Source organism: Oncorhynchus kisutch, unplaced genomic scaffold (assembly GCF_002021735.2).
Source record: "Oncorhynchus kisutch isolate 150728-3 unplaced genomic scaffold, Okis_V2 Okis03b-Okis08b_hom, whole genome shotgun sequence".
Classification (NCBI taxonomy): domain Eukaryota; kingdom Metazoa; phylum Chordata; class Actinopteri; order Salmoniformes; family Salmonidae; genus Oncorhynchus; species Oncorhynchus kisutch.
In genome coordinates, this window is record NW_022261980.1 from 6,605,305 (window position 1) to 6,626,259 (window position 20,955).

The following is a 20,955-nucleotide window of genomic DNA, read 5'->3' on the forward strand; positions in this document are numbered from 1 at the left end:
TACGACAAGGCACAAAGTAGAGTATTATGTTCATACAGGTACAGTAGCTATATTTCTTACATTATCATCGAGTTTATGGTTCTATATATGATATTTTGTAGTCAATGGTAAAAAAAAAAGTTTGCGGAGGTCTAAAAATGCCTGTAAGTAAAAAAAATCCCTGATCTGAGTGACTGGAAATCTGACCAATGAAGTTCCGTTGCTATTGTTTCCTCTGTTGAAGAGTTGCCAATTATCATTTAGAATGGGAGGAGACTAGCCGCCCTCATTGGAACCACGCCTCTGTTCAAGGAGCGTACTAGCCACAGGGATTGTTGTTAGCGGGTTTGCTAGCAGGGGCAGTTCTTCTTTGACATTTCAATTGGAATATGCACCCTCAATCTTGATACGTTTTAACTGGCGAATTTTTGTCATTTGACTGAGAAAATCCAAATTTGGTTCGACAAGTTGTTATTGGTCTCAGTCAGTTGAGGTGAGTTTTATCTCTCAAGCTAACGTTAGCTAGCTAACTAAGCCCATTTGAAGCAAAACTAAATGGCGCTACGTGCTGTTACAGCAAGTTGCTACATAACCTTGTCAGACAGATGCATAAATACAACTCAGAAAATGTTATCTTTCTGCTGGCAGACTGAGTCTTTAAACATTAACGATGCCTGCTTTTGCATGTCGAAAATGTCGCTAATGTTCGCTGGCTAATGTGTTTTTGACGATTAGCTAGCTACAGTAGTTCCATGAGCTAGTGAACAGCATCGTACAACAGTAGTTGGCTAGCTAAACATTTAGATAGGATTCGGACAAATTAACGACTGTAACTAGCTAATCGTGAAACACATTTATCCAGCGAAAAACAGTATTTGCTACAGTATTGAGATAATGTTAGCAAGGACAGTTGTTGTGCTACCTAACGTTAGTCGAATCACTGGGTTTCATGATGATGACGTTCGAACATGGCTGGTTAGCGTAAAGCCACAATGTGTTGCTAGCAGTAGCTTACTAAAAAGACCACCGGGAAGTCAACCATCCCTTGTTAGCTAACGTTAACTGAAATCTATTTTTAATTGAAATTTTCGTTATTACGATAGCTAAGGCTAACGCGTTAGTTAAAAATGAAAAGGCAAATAGTTAACAGTACTCTGCACATTATTTGACCTGACACGCTCGTACATTTAGCCACACAAGTTCGGGCGCGCACGACTCCGCTATAGCAGTGGATGGCGTCAGGCCCTCTCTTGGCAGAGGGGGAGGGGAATGGGCAGGTCTTATGGCTGGTTTAGAAGCTAACCGCTAGCCAGTTAACATCTCACTGTTAGCTTGTGGATTGTCTTTGGGACGTGTCGCCACCGCTAAATAAGAAACATACATTTAATTGGATTAGACTTATGGATGTGTTCCCTAGCCATATTCCATATGTTGGTTTACCATCTTGAGTGATCAGAGTAACGTTACTTCCGAGTTATCTTAGCAAGCACGCTAGCTAGATAAATGGTTGAATAACGTTGTCCAGTCGGTATCTTGCCAATGCGTCCCTCGTCCCTACACACTATAGTTAGCTACATAGTAATCTATGTATTGTCCACTAAAGCAGTCCATGTGAATTCTAGCTCATATTCTGGTCAAACATCCTTCTTTGTGACGTACTGAATTCTCCAGCCTTGTTGGGGGGGCTACCACTCTCCCTCCAAAGTGATCCCAATAACGTTCATATCACGTTTTTTAAAAATATAGCCACTAGTTGTGGGTGAGACAGAAACTGGAGAATCCCATAAATGTGTGCCACAGAGTCTGAAATGTGCTAAATGAATGTATCCATCTTGAAATTGGCAGTTGTGTCAGGGTGACTATCGATTTATCAATCAAATATGTCTAAATGTTAACTGTGTTGTACCTGTGCCTCCTAGCTCTTGAGTATGAATATACAATGAAGCGGCGTGTGGAGGATCAGGAACCAGTATTTGCGTCCCAGCAGCAGCGTCGCCCCCCAGTCCCGGGTACTGCGGAGGGCTTCCAGCACCGCGTCCTAGCCCCAGCCGTGTACGAGGCCGTCACCGACAACATGCAGCCTTCCCCCGGCATCCAATACTCCATCCCCCAGGGTTACCAGGTATGGGAACTGTTGTCATATCTCTTTAATCTAGATGAGAGCATGTTGCACAGAAAATAATAATTTTGCTAGATTCTACAATGCATGAATTTATAAGTGCCAATTAACCAGCAAACTGTAGTTTCTGTATTTGCCTTTTTCAAGTCTTTGTTTACTATTTTACCACAGGCAGAATGCTGATATTTGACTGAATCTTGTCCTCCAGGTTCCCACAATGCCCCAGAACTCCAGTGGCCATGGACATGCCTCTAGTCCCGCTGCACTTGTCGGGCCCCACCCCCACAGTCCAGCTGTCCAATCACAGGGGGCTGCGATGGTCCAGAGCCATGCCCACCCTTTGGCCCCTATGGCCCCCTCACAGGGTGCCCAGTTCCAGCGACTCAAGGTGCATTTTTCATATGTATACATTTTATTGAATGTACAAAAGAGATCAAAATAAGCACATGTACTAAATACAGAATAAAGTGGAGGTATGATGGACTCAATTAGGACCTGTTGATTTCAAAGCATGGTAGATAATAGGGCTGGGAGTTGCCAGGGATACAATATCATCACCGTACTTGGGTACCGATATGTATTGCGATTCTATATGTATTCTGTCATTGAATTGCTATTCCACGTTACAAACATTGCTCACTGTATGACTGCTGCAGAGGGACGAGAGCCATGGGAAAATTAGTTTGGATCAGTCATGGAAATAAAAGTGCTGAAAACAAGCTATGAAGGAGAAGTACTGGAGTATAGGGATCCAGAATGGAGCAGCGGTCTAAGGCACTGCATCACTACAGACCCGGGTTCAATTCCGGGCTGTATCACCACCAGCTGTGATTGGAGTCCCATAGGATGGTGCACAATTAGCCCAGCATCTTCCTGGTTAGGGGAGGGTTTGGATGGGGTAGGCCGTCATTGTAAATAAGAATTTGTTCTTAACTGACTTGCCCAGTTAAATAAAGGTTAAATACCTTTTTTTTAAGGTGGTTCAGCCAACTAGTGCAAAAATAATATTGGGATATTGTCAAAATGATAGGGATATTATTTTGGATGATATATCCTACGTGTAACTGTATTGAGCCCCCCCCATCACTAGTAGATAATACAGCAATGAGACTAGTCAACAATTAAAGTATGGAGCTCATTGGGATGTTTTCATTATCTTGATCAATGCCCACTTCATCTCCTTATACCTTTGAAAACATTGTTTGACTGGCATAACTGTGTTTGTAGGTTGAAGATGCTCTGTCCTACTTGGACCAAGTGAAACTGCAGTTTGGGAATCAGCCTCAAGTCTACAACGACTTCCTTGACATCATGAAAGAGTTCAAGTCACAGAGGTCAGTTACAATTTAGTTTGTTTTTCTAAGCAAACACTGTAAACATCCATGTAAGCCGTGAGCTCTTGCTGCAGGAAGATATTCCATGTGTTTGAGGGGATCAGTTTGAGCAAGGCGAGGTGGGGAATCACTAATCTTGATCACATAATTAGTAGTTATTTGAGAAGCAAGGTGATTTGTAGATCAGTGATTCTGCACAGTCTAACTACCATGTAGTCAATCTTAAACACGCACATTTACTTTCACAGCATCGACACTCCAGGTGTGATCAGCCGTGTCTCCCAGCTCTTCAAGGGCCACCCAGACCTCATCATGGGATTCAACACCTTCCTGCCGCCGGGCTACAAGATTGAGGTCCAGACCAACGAGCAGGTCAACGTGACCACGCCAGGACAGATCCACTACATCACCCCGCACGGCATCTCTGTCCAGAACCTCCCCGTTACGGGGCCACCCAGCCAGCCGGTGCCCCATCATCACCAGGCCCTGCAGCTGCCCAGTGGACCCCCCACCAGCACCGCCACAGCCAGCACCGCTCTACCCACACAGCCTACACCGGCCAAGACCAGCAAGGTTCCAGCTCACTAAGACCCCTTTCCTTTGTTGTGTCATTCTGTGCAAGAACCTCTTCTCAAGTTCTTTGTTTCTGCGTGTTTAGTTTCCTATTGGAGATTTGAACCACAAGTCATTGGCTTATTTCTTCATTTGTTATGTAAACATGTATTCATTTACTTATTACTGTATAGTTGCGTATGTCAAATATATTATTCAACTGTTTTATTGTTATGTGCTGCTGTACACTACCATTCAAAAGTTTGGGGTCACTTAGAAATTTCCTTGGTTTTGAAAGAAAAGTGCCTTTTTTTGTCCATTAAAATAACATAAAATTGATCAGAAACAGTGTAGACATTGTTAATGTTGTAAATGACTCTTGTAGCTGGAAACGGCTGGTTTTTAATGGAATAACTTCATAGGCGTACAGAGGCCCATTATCAACAACCATCACTCCTGTGTTCCAATGGCATGTTGTGTTAGCTAATCCAAGTTAATCATTTTAAAAGGCTAATTGGTCATTAGAAAACCCTTTTGAAATTGTTAGCACAGCTGAAAACTGTTCTGATTAAAGAAGCAATAAAACTGGCCTGGAGCATTAGCATTTGTGGGTTCAATTACAGGCTCAAAATGGCCAGAAACAAAGTACTTTCTTCTGAATCTCATCAGTCTATTCTTGTTCTGAGAAATGAAGGCTATTCCACGTGAGAAATTGCCAAGAAACTGAAGATCTCATACAACGCTGTGTACGACTCCCTTCACAGAACAGCGCAAACTGGCCCTAACCAGAATAGAAATAGGAATGGGAGGCCCCGGTGCACAACTGCGCAAGAGGACAAGTACATTAGGGTTTCTTGTTTGAGAAACAGACGCCTCACAAGTCCTCAACTGGCAGCGTCATTAAATAGTACCTGCAAAACACCAGTCTCAACGTCAACAGAAGAGGCGACTCCGGGATGCTGGCCTTCTAGGCAGAGTTCCTCTGTCCAGTGTCTGTTCTTTTGTCCAGCTTAATCTTTTAATTTTATTGGCCAGTCTGTGTTTTGCAGGTACTATTTAATGAAGCTGCCAGTTGAGGACTTGTGAGGCGTCTGTTTCTCAAACTAGACACTCTAATGTACTTGTCCTCTTGCTCAGTTGTGCCCCGGGGCCTCCCACTCCTTCTATTCTGTTTAGAGCCATTTTGCACTGTTCTGTGAAGGGAGTCGTACATAGCGTTGTACGGGATCTTCAGTCTCTTGGCAATTTCTCACATGAAATAGCCTTCATTTCTCAGAACAAGAATAGACTGACGAGTTTCAGAAGAAAGGTCTTTGTTTCTGACCATTTTGAGCCTGTAATCGAGCCCACAAATGCTGACGTTCCAGATTCTCAAATAGTCTAAAGAAGGCCAGTTTTATTGCTTCTTTAATCAGAACAACAGTTTTCAGCTGTGCTAACATAATTGCAAAAGGGTTTTCTACTGATCAATTAGCCTTTTTGAAATGATTAACTTGGATTAGCTAACACAACGTGCCATTGATACACAGGAGTGATGGTTGCTGATAATGGACCTATGTAGATATTCCATTAAAAATCAGCTGTTTCCAGCTACAATCGTCATTTACAACATTAACAACGCTGTATTTCGGCTTAATTTGATGTTATTTTAATGCACACAAAAAATTGCTTTTCTGTATAAAAAAAACAACATTTCTAAGAGACCCCAAACTTTTGAATGGTAGTGTATATTTCATATTTTGGGGCAACTCATTGTCGATCTCCTTTTCCCCCCACAGCCGATGCAGTCTCCTGCCCTGACCCCGACTAGCCAACCCAACCCATCAATCCCATCCTACGCCTCCCCACGGTCCCCCTCGGTCCAGTCCCACGCCCCGGTGAGCAGCACCCCTTCCAGCGGGCCTCCCCTGCAGAACAACCAGCCCGTGGAGTTCAACCACGCCATTAACTACGTTAACAAGATCAAGAACCGCTTCCAGGGGCAGCCCGACATCTACAAAGCCTTCTTGGAGATCCTGCACACTTACCAGGTAAAAACACAGTGCGAGAACTGCCCCACACAAAGCATTTCATTCAATAAATCTGGCTTCTTTCTGAAGGGTGATTTATTTTCAGTGTAAACAACAAGCTATACAAAAGACAGTGTACACACAGAGATCTGTTCGTAACCTGGGTCACCATTCAATATGAACTTGAGGTTCCATTCCAGTGCTATAACGAAACTGCCGACGGGGCAGTGGTGCCCTTTGTGTGGTCTCCCTGGTCACTTTCTGGGAACAGGGATACAAGAACCAGAGATGTACTGGATAATCATTGCAGAAAGAAACCTTAGAGGAAGGAAATTCAGATCATTCTGATTGTGCGCCGCCCTGGCCCAGTGTCGTCCTGGTTAGGGTTTGGCCGGTGTAGGTCATCACTGTAAATAAGAATGTTAACTGACTTGCCTTGTTAAATAAATACATATATGTAATGTTATTTACATTGACCCTATTATGTCATCCATGGTTAATTCTTGGTGTAGTCTGTAACCAGTGATCTGAAGTTATTGGTATAGTCTGTAGCCAGTGGTCTGATTGAAGTTCTTGGTGTAGTCTGTAACCAGTGGTCTGATTGAAGTTCTTGGTGTAGTCTGTAACCAGTGGTCTGATTTGAAGTTCTTGGTGTAGTCTGTAACCAGTGGTCTGATTGAAGTTCTTGGTGTAGTCTGTAACCAGTGGTCTGATTGCTGCTTTTGCAGAAGGAGCAGCGAAATGCGAAGGAGGCTGGGGGGAACTACACTCCGGCATTAACAGAGCAGGAGGTGTACGCTCAGGTGGCACGGCTCTTCAAGAACCAGGAGGACCTGCTCTCGGAGTTCGGACAGTTCTTACCGGACGCCAACAGTTCAGTGGTGAGTGTTTCACGTCCACGCTAAAATAGTGCTCTATTGCAAGAGATAATGCTTCCTTCACCTGAGATGTTATTTCAGAATGATAGAAGTTGAGTTTAAACTATGTGAGGCCATTGAATTACAAACTTGGCCACTGTCATATCGTATGGTTATTTTCATATGACTTATACCACCTGTTTTATTTACTACATCATGTGACTCAGACAGGGTGCATGATCAAGATGCACTGATAATGCCTTTCAGTTTGATGTAAAAGTTGTATGTTCTGTGCAGATCTACACAGATGTTGCCTATCTTAAACTCTCACGTTTATCTCTGATCCAGAGTTGTCCCCCTTTTCTCCAGCTGCTGAGCAAGACCACGGCCGACCGGGCGGAGTCGGTGCGCAACGACCACGGCACCACGGTCAAGAGGCCCTTGATGAACAACAAGCAGCGTCTCAACCAGAACGGCTGTCCAATCCGGAGGCATTCTGGAGCGGGCGCCACGCCTCCCGTCAAGGTAAACTAGCGCCCTCTCGTTGAGTCTAAAGCCTTTGTATGTAAACGTTTTGGCACCAAACCGGTGGCAGTTGTGAAAGAGTAAATAATTGAGAATAATTTCATCGTTTGACTTTTTTCAATAATTAGGTTATTTTCTCTTGAACCATATGGTCTATCCACTAGAAGCTAATGGACAATATGGACACAGATATAACAAATTAATACGATATATTGTTTTGTTTTTTAAAAAGTTATTCAAGTATAAATTACCCAAATTACCATAGATGACCTGTTAATTACCAAAATGACTGAAGATTCCGATAGATTTCCGGTAGCTTTGCAACCGTAGTTGTCAGACATGCGGTTATTAAGAAACTAGTTAGCAGTAGTAACAGTTGTAATACTGTTCAGACAGCTTAGAATGGTATACTTTTGACTAGAGCGTCCCATAGATCTGTCAACTCTTTAAATGTGGGATTTTTACCTTCTTTTTTAGCTTCTCTTATTTACCGTAGAACTGTAATATACCTCTGAAGCCTCTGTCCCTGTATCAGTTAATTGGTCTACCATGTCAGTGGTAATGTAGTCCTTATTTACACTCAATTCTTCTCTTTCCCACCCTTGCAGAAGAAACCCAAGATGTTGGGGAAAGACCATGCCATGGCTGAGGCCAGCAAACACAGCATCGGCACAGAATCTCTCTTCTTTGAAAAGGTCCTTCTACATTTTAGTTTTAAACCTAATGTGAATGTTATACAATAACATAAAATGTGATCTATACGAATGACACCTATAGAAATGATTTATTCTGTTCCAACTGAACATGAATGAATGAATTGCCTGGTTGTGATGAGACGCTGTCCCCCTAACCCAATTGTAAAGTAATTCAGTGTGTGTTGAAGTGTGTATTTACAGAGCTCCTTTCTTATCATAGGTGAGGAAAGCCCTCCGGAGCTCTGAGGCCTATGACAACTTCCTGCGGTGTCTGCTCATCTTTAACCAGGAAGTGATTTCTCGTGCAGAGCTTGTGCAGCTAGTGCTGCCATTCCTGGGGTAAGCTTTAAGCAACTATCACCTGCGCCAAACAACCATTTAAAAAACTTTGCACAATTTATCAGCCTGACTACAGGACGCGCTGCATAGCTGTTGCAACTACCTTCTCTGCTGTGAGGAGTGTAGACAATTCAGTCATGCTACAGCAGATGAGTAGAGTTAACAGGGCCACCAGCCTCTCAAGATCAGGCTGAGTCGGTAGTATAAAACTCTGACACTCTGAGCATGTCAAAAAGGTGTTGCTAATATGTTTGTTCTTAGGCTAAATGAATGTCCATGTTCATGATCTAAAAAGCTATAGGCATCCTTCTCTATTCCTATTATTGGCCTCCTATACATTGTCAGCTCGGGGAAGGCAGGTAGCCTAGTGGTTAGAGGCAGGTAGCCTAGTGGTTAGAGGCAGGTAGCCTAGTGGTTAGAGGCAGGTAGCCTAGTGGTTAGAGGCAGGTAGCCTAGTGGTTAGAGGCAGGTAGCCTAGTGGTTAGAGGCAGGTAGCCTAGTGGTTAGAGGCAGGTAGCCTAGTGGTTAGAGGCAGGTAGCCTAGTGGTTAGAGGCAGGTAGCCTAGTGGTTAGAGGCAGGTAGCCTAGTGGTTAGAGGCAGGTAGCCTAGTGGTTAGAGGCAGGTAGCCTAGTGGTTGGAGGCAGGTAGCCTAGTGGTTGGAGGCAGGTAGCCTAGTGGTTGGAGGCAGGTAGCCTAGTGGTTGGAGGCAGGTAGCCTAGTGGTTGGAGGCAGGTAGCCTAGTGGTTGGAGGCAGGTAGCCTAGTGGTTGGAGGCAGGTAGCCTAGTGGTTGGAGCGTTGGGCCAGTAACTGAAAAGTTGCTGGATCGAATCCCCGAGCTGACAAGGTAAAAATACGTCATTCTGCCCCTGAACAAGGCAGTTAACCCACTGTTCCCAGGTAGGCTGTCATTGTAAATAAGAATTTGTTTTTAACTGACTTGCTTAGTTAAATAAAGGTAAAATGAAAATATTACATCAAAAATAGATGGCCTTGTTCGTTAACGGCATGTGAAAATACAAGCTTTGTTATTCATCCTGATATTTTTCCGCTCATCTAACACCCATTCTGGAATGTGATCTGCAGAAAATTCCCAGAGCTGTTTTCCTGGTTCAAAAACTTCCTGGGCTACAGAGAGTCCAGCCACATCGAGAGCTTTCCCAAGGAGAGGACCACAGAGGGCATGGCCATGGAGATTGACTACGCTTCCTGTAAGAGGTTGGGCTCCAGCTACAGGGCGCTACCCAAGAGCTACACACAGCCCAAGTGTACAGGGAGGACCCCACTGTGTAAAGAGGTGAGCGTAGCAGTTATTGACAGTCAAATGTTACCCTTCAAAGTCAACCAAATTGAATCAGAGGATCAATAAAAACCTGAGGAATTAGTCAAATACATGTTTGTGTATTGGAAAATTAAGAGCAAAGAAAATACAATTTTAGTCACTTTTTTGCATGCGTCATCCTGCCAGTGAAGTCGATCACAGGGGTTTAATTGGTTAGTACTGAGATGTTGTTCATCTTGGCAAGTGACTGAATTAGAGCAGAGTTTTAACAGTATGGTCCATTTCAGGTCCTGAATGACACGTGGGTGTCGTTCCCTTCGTGGTCAGAGGATTCCACCTTTGTCAGCTCCAAGAAGACCCAGTATGAGGAGCATATTTACAGATGTGAGGACGAGCGCTTCGAGGTGAGACTTTCCCCCCCTCTCATGGTAGTTATATTCTAATAGTACAAACCAAAGTATGCTGATGTCCTGTCTGAAGTGATGTACTGACATTTTCCATACTCTTCTTCTCCCTGCAGCTGGACGTGGTGCTGGAGACCAACCTGGCCACCATAAGAGCTCTGGAGGCCGTACAGAGGAGGCTGTCGCGCATGACGGCCGAGGAACAGGTCAAGTTCCGGCTGGACAACACCATGGGCGGCTGCTCTGAGGTCATCCACCGCAAGGCCATCCAGAGGATATACGGCGACAAGGCCGCCGACATCATCGACGGGCTCAAGAGGAACCCGGCTGTGTCCGTCCCTATAGTACTCAAGAGGTGTGATATGAAGAGGTTGTGTGATGGACAATAAATGTAAATTAGAGTAATGTAAAGCGGCCTAAGCAACAGCTTCCAGAGAACATGTTGCTGTCCCATGTTGACCACGCTATGTGTTCTGATTGACCTCGTTCCAGGTTAAAGATGAAAGAAGAAGAATGGAGGGAAGCCCAGAGAGGATTCAACAAGATCTGGAGGGAGCAGAATGAGAAGTATTACCTCAAGTCCCTCGACCACCAAGGCATCAACTTCAAGCAGAATGACACCAAGGTGTTCCGCTCAAAGACCTTGCTCAATGAGATTGAGACCATATACGATGAGGTAAGAGGCAGTGATATACCACTTACTTGATCTGATCCATGTGTTAATGTCTCCCAAGTATTGATTAAAGCTTTTTTATATATATATATATAAGCTACTCTAACCTGTGTTTTTTTTGCCTCCGTTTAGCGACAGGAACAGGCTTCCGAGGACACGGCCCCCGTGCCTGGCGGGCCCCACATGACCCTGACCTACCAGGACAGCCAGATCCTGGAGGACGCCGCCTCGCTCATCATCCACCACGTCAAGAGGCAGGTCGGCATCCAGAAGGAGGACAAGTACAAGATCAAACAGGTCATCCACCACTTTATCCCAGACATGCTGTTCGCCCGGCGCGGGGAGCTGTCGGATGTGGAGGAAGAGGAAGACGAGGAGGAGGAGGAGGAAGAAGACGAAACCGGGCCAGATGAAGACGGGTCAAAGAAGCACAACGGGTTGGCTGGCAGTGGTGGCTCCGCTAAGTCTAAGCTGCTATTCGGCAACACGGGGGCACAGAAACTGCGTGGCCTAGACGACGTCTACAACCTCTACTACGTCAACAACAACTGGTACATCTTCCAGCGCCTGCATCAGATCCTCTGTTTGCGGTTGTTGCGCATCTACGGGCAGGCAGAGAGGCAGATCGAGGAGGACTGCAGGGAACGGGAGTGGGAGAGGGAGGTGCTGGGTGTCAAACGGGATAAGAGTGAGAATCCTGCCGTCCAGCTGAGACTAAAGGAGCCCAGTAAGTCCAGACAACCTTTAAAACCAAACTGCAGCACGCTATGAACCCACTGACCATTAAGGTTTAGATCAAAGGATCACACATTTTTTTTGCACCCAGTTTAACATTTTTCTATGTAGAAAATGTACTTTACCTTCATCATGCAGTTTTCTATGTAGAAAATGTACTTTACCTTCATCATGCAGTTTTCTATGTAGAAAATGTACTTTACCTTCATCATGCAGTTTTCTATCTGCAGAGCTTTTCCTCTGAAAGTCACATTGTTTTTACTTTCATATCTGAAAACAATGTACATGTACAGTACATGCTAACGTCTCCTGGAGAATGTTTTTTTTTGACAACGTCAATGGTCCCAACACAGACCTTTGTTCCAATTGCACATAGATACCCTTCCTATCATTTACACCACAACCAGGGGGAGATATACCCTCCAGATGTTTTCCTAATCTCAATAGGCTAGCCGGGATCATGACAACTGTCTGTATTTTTAAACCTTCTGATTTCAACACGTTTTGCCAATGTATGGCTCATTCATCCATAAGATACCCTCTGCAACCTCCCCCTAAGCGGAGAAAGCCACACAATCCTTACATTCAATGCTTCAAATATTTCCTGCATGTGAGCTGCGCTCGTTTGTTTCATAGTGGACAGGCACTTGTGAATTAACACAGGGTAACTATAAATGCTTAGTTATTGTGATAACTGAGAATAAATCAAATACATCGGTCAAATCAATGCCTCAGATCAGACGTTAGTCAGAAGTTCTCCTACTAATAACAGATGAGGGTGAGACATTAGTTACATAACAATTCCTAAATAACATCCTTATAGCCCATAGTGTCATACTATGAAGTGGACGTTGTTGTACACACCATCTCTCATTTCACTAGGCTATATTTTGCCATAATGATCTGATCAGACTGTGCTACAAGGGATGTACATTAAGAATCCTACAGCAACCTTACCTGGGCCACATTCAGTTGCCGAACGAAATGCCACCAATAGTCCGTTGTATCCTTATTCTAATCTAGGCTACATGTCAGAAAGGCATGTTTGTTCCACATCTTGCTGCATCTTGCTGAACGCACCTCTGATGTTGATTGGCAGGTGGAATGATGTCTAATGAGGTTGCAAGGTAAAAGTGGGAGGCGGGATCAGGGCAGCAGAACAATGAACTGATACACACATGTAACTTAAACAGTTTTCCGTGACCCCTTTTGGCTGGTGAACGCTACTTTCAAAAACCACTTGCTGAAAGTATACAAATCATCTGTACTATTACTTTAAATCCTGACTTTCTCCTTTTCCAGTGGACATTGAAGTGGAGGACTACTACTCTGCCTTCCTGGAGATGGTGCGGAACCTCCTGGACGGTAACATGGAGCCCACCCAGTACGAGGACTCCCTCAGGGAGATGTTCACCATCCACGCCTACACTGCCTTCACCATGGACAAGCTCATCCAGAGCATTGTCAGACAGGTCAGTACAGTCTTTTCCCTCCGTTAGGTCCCAGGCGGCGAGAAAAAGCCAACCTTGAGGAACATCTAGGTGCCAAAATTGTCAAATGAAATCAGTTGAGGCCAATCTCTTTCAGGCGGTGGGGGGGGGGGGGCAGCAACAGAGCTAAATGGGGGCCCACCCGGCCTAAACAATGATAACTTTGATGGCTGACTTAATGGCTGTGCTCACACCTGGCATTGTGGTTCCTATCACCAGCTCCAGCACATTGTGAGTGATGAGCTCTGCGTGCGCGTGACAGACCTCTACCTGAGCCAGAGCACCAACAAGGCCACCGGCGGCGCCCTGTCCACCCAGGCCTCCAGAGCGACCGCCGAGGGGGCATACCAGCGCAAGGCGGAGCAGCTCATGTCCGACGAGAACTGCTTCAAGGTACAGTATGGGTGGGTGGATGGCTGGCCCACCTGGAATGTTATTGTGTCTCAGGAAAATACTTTGAGTTGCATTTCAACTTTCATGTGTTCTCTCTCCAGCTCTCTGGTTTTTCTCTCTTGCTTTCGTTTTGTTCTTCTGTCCCCATTTTGTTCTTCTGTCCCCCCTGGTACGTTCTCTCTGACCTTTGCTGTCTTGTCTTGTTGGTTGTCTTGTTGTTTGACTGGTTTGTTTGTGGTCCAGCTGATGTTTGTGAAGAGCCAAGGCAGCGTGACCCTGACCCTAGAGCTGCTTGACACGGAGGAGGAGAACTCAGACGAACCCGCTGAGACAGAGGTGTGTGTTTGTTAGTGTGTATGGCAGGCAGTCGCCACATGCATCGCCACATGACATTTAGAACAGATTCAGATGAGTCAGGTTCTTGTGTTGTGACGGTAGTTCTCTTCTGGTTCTTTAAACAGCGGTGGTGCGACTACGTGGGACGCTACCTGAACTCGGACTCAGCGTCTCCAGAGCTGCGCGAGCACCTGGCCCAAAAGCCTGTGTTCCTCCCCAGGTGAGGCCTCTGGCTGTGTCTCCCCCGTCTGCACAGCTAACAGCATCTACCCCTAAAGGCTCTCTAAGACAGGCCATGGTACTGTTTCACAAGCCAAAACCAGCTGACAAAAAAACAAAAACGACTCATTTTGAGAATGAGTGCAAGCCCATCTCCCTCTCGACGTGCAGGTCAGTTCCAGGTCAGTGTTTTTTGCACAAACCAAACTTTCAGGGCTTTCTCCCCGTAGCCTCAAACTAAATGGGGCCCCGAGACTTATCCACGAAGCACTTGTTTTGAAAAACTCTGCCAATAGTGATGAACACACACACCAGTTGAACTACAAGTGCACTAGGTCATTTTTGTGTTTGCTTTCCTCAGAAAAGTAGGCCTAAGTGCTAAAAAAATATATATATGTTTAGTAGAAATGCTGACGGTGCCTGTCCTGTTTTTGTTAGAGAGAATGTAATTGGCTGTCTACTCGATCAGCAACTTGTTTCCCTCCATTTCTGCCCCCTGCCTTTATCTCTGAAAGATTGCACTTTACCCTGCCATCTTTTTAAATAGACTCATTATTTATCCATTTATTCACACTTTTGTTTTGTTTTACGGGGCCCTTTTATTTATGAATATTGCAATTTTTATATTATATTAGTAGGATAGTATTTATTTCAACTTTCCCACTCAACAGACTAGTCACCAAATCATTGGGTAAAAAATAAAATTCGTTCGATTTTTTTTTTCTTGTGAGAATAAGGCTACAATAGTGGTTTGATATAAACTGAAAGGAGGAAAAAGAAGAAGAAAAAGCAATGAACAGGAGTTGACTTTTCACATTGCGTATGTATGTAAGGGAAGGAAGTATTTTTATACCATGGAGCATATTAGTGTTCTATTGTACAATCATTTCCTCTGTTGGAGGAGAACCATTTGGTTGAGCAGAAATTCTATATGTACAGTGTCCTTAATTGCATTGTCACGGCGGCCATTTTTTTTGTTGTGGCATTGGTGACAGGCAAAAGACCCCTTTTTGTCGGTCTAGAGAAAAGGATTCAGATAAAATCATTTTTCTTTTTTATCAGCTACCCTGTGTTTCCTGTCATTGTATTCATAGGAAAAACATTCTGTATGTGACTTCTTCTAATCACTGTTTAGATACATGTAAATGTTGTACGGATTGAGATTTGGGGTGTTCAGCATACTCTATTATAATGTGTAAAACAATTTAAGGATACAGTGCACTCCCGTTGCAATCTTTTTGTTGTGGGTGAGGTTTTTATACGAGTTGACCAAGACTAGTGCTGATAACTCATGAAAACCTGGTCAAGCACGGCATCTGCAACACTTGTACAAAAGAGAAGGGGCTTGTGAATAAAATGGTCTGAATTGTATGCTCAAATGTTGGTGTATTTCTTTCCAGACGTCTCTCTGAGCATTGCATGGAAGGGTGGTTGGGTTCTCTATTAAGCCCTGAGATGAGTGTTGCACATCAAGCCTGTCTGTCTTTGGTTTTCAGTGCTTGTTGCCATTTTTCAAAAAGGGTGTCCATAATGTATCATATACATTTCAATGGGCTGGAAGGACCCATGCAAAACAGGAACAAAAAAATTGGCGTCAGTCCCCCCCCCCCCCCTTTTGTTTTATTTTACCCATTGCATATATTTGCTACTTGTCTTGACTGGATATGATTTATCAGTGATCTCACCCACATTCAGTCTGTTTCTCATATCAAGAATATGAGAGGTTGGTACAAAAGTCAATAGGCATGATTCTCTTATTTTCCACCCCTAAAAGTACCTTCAAACAGCAGTGACAACCAGCAGGTTGTCTTTTCAGTTAAATGTTATCCTCATTGCATGGTCATAACTGCTCTGTACATTGTCAGTGGAAGTACTGTATGTGCACATCAAAGTATCCTTCAACCCATATCCTGGCTTGTTAACCCTTTTGGCGGCAATGTGTAAAAAAACAAATGAAATGTCCTTTCTCCCATTTCTATTGGAAATTGGCTACTCTAACTGCAATGTCCTAAGTGGCATTGACAAAATATGCTTCACGGTTTCAGTCCTCGCTCACCTCTACCCTGTGTGGTAAGTACACATTTAAACCTTACATTAAAGCGGGGTGAATAATCATTGCATTTTTAATGCTTGCAAAATAATTTTTTAAATCTGGATTCAATTTGATTGACCAAAATATTGTTTGCCAAGGATATTAAAGACTAACAAGAGAATCAACATATGAATGTTAAACGGAAGTGCACTGTACAGGAATACTGCTGCTACTGCAATAGAGCCTACCCTTCCCCTAATCATTTGTGTCCCAGTTAAACTCTTATTGGGTGAGTTGCTATGCATGGGTATATCAAGACAAATCTTTACAGGGACGGCCCGCTCAAATTTCACACATTTTCGGATCTATTAAAATTGTTAACTTTGAGTCGGAAATGGAAAATATTGGCCTAAATGACTTGAGTATTTTGACCTCTAAATAGCATTAGCGTTGGTCTGCTATTTGGGAACCATGTGTCCTGTCATTTAGCTATAACTTACACATCCTGTGCTCAACCAATGTTACAAATGGTATGGATATAGTGCATTGCAGTCTAAGTACTCGCATGATTTGACTGAAATTTGCGTAAACTGTCCTTGTAAACTGAATTGCTATGTGGGAAGAGGGCACAGGTAAGCAAGGTGTTACTGGCGCTGGTCTAATGCCAATCTTTCTCCTCTTCCAATCAGGAACCTCCGGCGGATCCGGAAGTGCCAGAGAGGGTGGGAGCAGCTGCAGCAGGCGAAGGCGGCTACGGGGACATCGGAGAAGTCCCACAGCGCTGAGGACCTGAAGATGGAGTGCATGTTCAAACTCAACTCGTACAAGATGGTGTACGTCTTCAAGTCGGAGGACTACATGTACAGACGCACTGCGTTGACCCGGGCTCACCAGGTAGGCAACACCACCAACCAATGTTCCCGAAAAGAATGTGGGCCACTGAGCAAATTTCAGGTCTGCTGAACGCAAATTTGAACATTTCTGGAAATTCTGTGCAACTTCCAGCGCGTGTTTACTGTGAACACTGAGGCTGTACTCCCTTTAAATTTTCAAATTGGCCAAGTAGGTTACTGTGGCTATTTGATCAAAAACAATGGCTAAAATGGATCCCATAACGTTTTAACATGGAAATAGCTGTTCTATCATTCAGACAACAGTAGTAGCCAATGTGTGGTGTTCAATGTAGGTCTACATTCCATGAGACTTTAAAAACAACAACATGTGGGCTTGTCATTAACCTGTTCATACACTTGACTGAAAATGTTGTTTGATGCAAGAAACAAAATCAAATTAATTAATATTCCCATACCATTACTACAGAGAATCAGACTAATGCTACCCTCTGCCTATTGGCTACTTTGCTTATTCAAGTCTGTCTCAAAATACAAACAATGTCCCTTTAAGACAGTCTCTTTACCTGACTCACTTTTAAAAGAAGTCTAGAAATGCACACATTTTGTGCTCTTGTAAGAAGCAATCACTCCCCTATTGCTGACTACAATTGATCTATAACTGGGCTAATAACTCACTGACTAGCAAAGGGTATGAACAAAATGTGAAACCGTGGCTACATGCACGGAATACTCTAGAACAGTGGACACCAACCTTTTCTGAGTCCCAGTCACATTCTGAGTCAAGATGCAATCTGAGATCTACCACTCAGAATCTTTTTAAGCATAACTTAAGTAAGTCGATGCAACATGAGCCAATTAAAAGACAAAATCCCAAACAACTAACAATAAACTGAATTCATCAATGTTCAGTATTTTAAATTGTAAAGTCATGTCTTTCTACAACAAATGTTTCCATTTTGGGCGGTAAACTCGATAAAGTATTCAATAATCAAGGCATTAGAATGTACCGTAGGCCCCCGAAATACACCTCCTTCCACAAAAACATGTACCCAGGGGGACCTGGCTACTATTTCTATTTGGCTGGCAAGTAATGTACATGTGGAAAACACTAAAGATATTGGAATATGTAAAGATATTGGAATATGTCATATTTTGAAATAATTTAGAGAAACATAATGGCCATTACTGACGTTTCAACCAACGGTGTTGGTCAGAGTGCTGATATGATCTTCACTACAGCTAACCCCGGTGTCCCTCCCTTCCCCAGTCCCACCAGAGAGTCCACACTCGCCTGCACCGCCGCTTCCAAGGCTTGGTGGACACCTGGGCCAAGGAACACGTGACCAGCGACATGGCCACCGACACCCGCAAGTGGCTGATGGGAGAGCGTCGCGAGGGTCTGTTGCCGTGCACCACCACCCGGGATCCCCAGGTCCTCTATTACCTGAAAATCAACAGATACCATGTGACGTATCATGGCAGCTCGTCAGGGGCACCTTAGCTTAACCCGGGTGACGAGATGACAGGAGTGTATTACTTGTCATTTTAATACATCAGTTTGGCAGCAAATTGCTGGATTCTGGAAACTGCCGGAGATTACTTTATATTTGTTTTTATAAGGACTTTTTAAATGGACCCTCCCTATCTTTGCAGCACAAAAAAAAGCCAAATTTCCTATGTGGCCACCAACCAGTTGTCCATCAGCCCCCTGAACCCCCACCCACCCCTACCGGCCTGTCTTATGCCACCTTTGAATACAGCAGAAGATAAGCTGCGACCGAATACTCTGAGTGCAAGAAAGGAAGCCGTTGTCGTGAAACAGCTATTGATCCTCGGCTGGACTGATCCTCAGACTGATGGATAGTGTTGAGAGCACGCCATACAGAATGCTTGGCCTTTCCCCCCCCTGTTTTGAAGCAATATACACCCATTGAAGTGGTTGAGGAGCACCACACCATCCGGTGTGCAGGTCTCTAGTTTAACTGCTAAGGGGAACCACAGAAGTCTCTCACAACCACTGTGAGTAGGAAGATTAGCATACAGGCATGGACTATGAACATGTATTTTATCCAGACCACAAGATGGCTTTTGGATTTTGTATAATTGTAAAGCCTGTGAATGTTTCTTTTTTTCAGTGGTACAGGTATGTATGCTATGTGTCCACAAACATCTCTGGCAGCCGTGGTGTAGTTATTGGGCAGATTTCTGCGAAAATACCAGGTTTTCCCCCAGTCAGTCAAGTATAGTAACATCAGACTACCCACATACTGCTGATTTTGTAAATAGCTTGTTGATAGTCGTCCTTTTTGTCAGAGATGTGCATTGATGTGTACCCTAACAGACTTAGTTTAGACCTCGGGTCAAAAGTTGCTGAAGAGAAATAGCCTATATTGAAAATGCTCAAATTTTAACAACTGTTTTTACCAAAGGACCTTTATTAGAGCCTTTTTCCTTTGCGTTCTGTTTCTTCCTGTTATGTCATGTAAGCCTTCATTTAGCAAAGTATAACGTTTTCATTGTCTTGAAATTGATAATTTTATACAAAATGTTTCAAGACCTTATTTGTCTATCTGGTTTTTCACTCAAGTCATTGGCACCAGTTCCCATTCGGAATTTCTGAACAATGAATGTAGCCTAGAAGCTATTTACGCTTTCCCTGTACATAATGTAAACGGTTTGTACCCCCTAAACCAATTCTCCATTAATATATCCATCAGAATGTCTGGATCAGTCATCAAATATGGAACCGCTGATCCCATAAATCCACGTAGTCTTATTGTGGTTGGGATGATAGTTGCCATTGGTAACAGGCAGGTTGTTGCGTGTTAAGATTCCCACTTGGATCACAGGTTCCTCCTCCGGGGCTACAGTAGAGGGATCAGTCATGCCACCACCTCCACAGAACCAATCAGCCACATGCAGCATCCCCATCTCTACTTTCTGGTAAATGTCACTTTAAACATGACTCAGAGACGTAAGACTCCCGAGTCTGTTTCTGAAGCACAATCATGCTCCATTAAAATCAATCCAGATGAGATGTGGTTCTGCCTACTTTACAAGGTATTGATAATGTCTCAATATAAAAGTGAGCGGTGGTAATGGCCCCCCCAATTATAAACAGCACTGTTTTATAGTGTCATGTTGTACACTTTCAGAAGGTGCAGGTGTAGACACATATATACAATGATTTGTGAAATTGTATTCTGATCGCCAAATCTGGTCCATGTCCATAATAAGATCCACATTGACAACCATATGAGTATATGTGAATGTATACCATTCAACCGCTACAATTGAATCATCAACAACCAAGCAACAAGCACACTGCATTTGACATGCGATTCCTTTCTCTTTTTCTTGTAAGAAGTCCTGTCCCCAGAAAGGTTGCGCCTGTAGTGTTTTGGGTTGGTGGTAATACTTCCATTTTCCCAGTGTTTCATCATCGAATTAATTTGAGTTTCATTTTGTCTAACCACATGTCACACCACTCGGTACCTCTTCACACCTGACCAGAACCTTCTCATCTGGCTCTGTTTCTGTCCAGCATAGCCTGTATATTCTGGATGTTAATTCTGATCTCACATGAGAACCTGGGCATTCCGATTTACATGAACAAATGTAAACAAAAACACTTTGGCTACGGACATCAACCAGATCCTCAGATCCACTTGACTGAAGTCTTGCTCCTACACTACCGATGGAACGATCTCATGGAATAGATCCAAGCCACTACACCAGGGAATACTTTGGGGAGAGTTGTGTGAAGTTGAACTGCCACCAATTGATCTGGAAGGAGGACATTTTAACAACCCAAATAGGACCAGTTTCCCCATCAACGTTTGGCCCCACAAGGCGACTCTGTCAGTGCTGTAACCAGCTAAAGACAATCTCTGGACTGTTTCTATCTTTAGACTGAGTTTCATTTTTCTATTTACTGTGTTGAACATGGAGGACTACCGGGCAGCTGAATTGTATATACAAACTACAAAGACTACATTTGTAGCCCATTTTCTGTGTCCCTTTGTCACCTCTTCTTTGACTTCTATGATGTTGTGTAGTATGGTGTTTGGCATTAAACTCTTATTTGAATAGACTGAAGCCTTGTCCATAGTTTATTTTAAACCTCTAG

The 20,955-nt window shown here is 43.8% G+C and overlaps 1 protein-coding gene and 1 non-coding gene across 3 annotated transcripts; both read left to right on the top strand.

The window, feature by feature from the left end:
- Positions 1–263: 263 nt before the first annotated feature.
- LOC109876442 (paired amphipathic helix protein Sin3a-like) lies at positions 264–20,920 on the top strand. 2 transcript variants are annotated; one of them, XM_031812702.1, is made up of 21 exons: positions 264–472; positions 1,899–2,101; positions 2,307–2,486; positions 3,326–3,432; positions 3,681–4,005; positions 5,763–6,014; positions 6,722–6,874; positions 7,199–7,375; positions 7,984–8,070; positions 8,291–8,409; positions 9,495–9,705; positions 9,978–10,094; positions 10,211–10,449; positions 10,587–10,770; positions 10,900–11,494; positions 12,805–12,974; positions 13,212–13,385; positions 13,629–13,721; positions 13,847–13,941; positions 16,662–16,866; positions 18,094–20,920. In XM_031812702.1, exons 2-21 carry the CDS (start codon positions 1,919–1,921, stop codon positions 18,325–18,327), a joined length of 3,900 nt encoding a protein of 1,299 aa, XP_031668562.1. In that variant the 5' UTR covers positions 264–472; positions 1,899–1,918; the 3' UTR covers positions 18,328–20,920. The 2 variants fall into 2 exon arrangements, with proteins under 2 accessions (XP_031668562.1, XP_031668563.1); XM_031812703.1 differs by having other exon boundaries at positions 7,220–7,375.
- Positions 8,492–8,629, top strand: LOC116359685 (small nucleolar RNA U109). Its single transcript, XR_004206742.1, has one exon. It is a non-coding gene; the product is annotated as a small nucleolar RNA U109 (small nucleolar RNA).
- Positions 20,921–20,955: the final 35 nt, after the last annotated feature.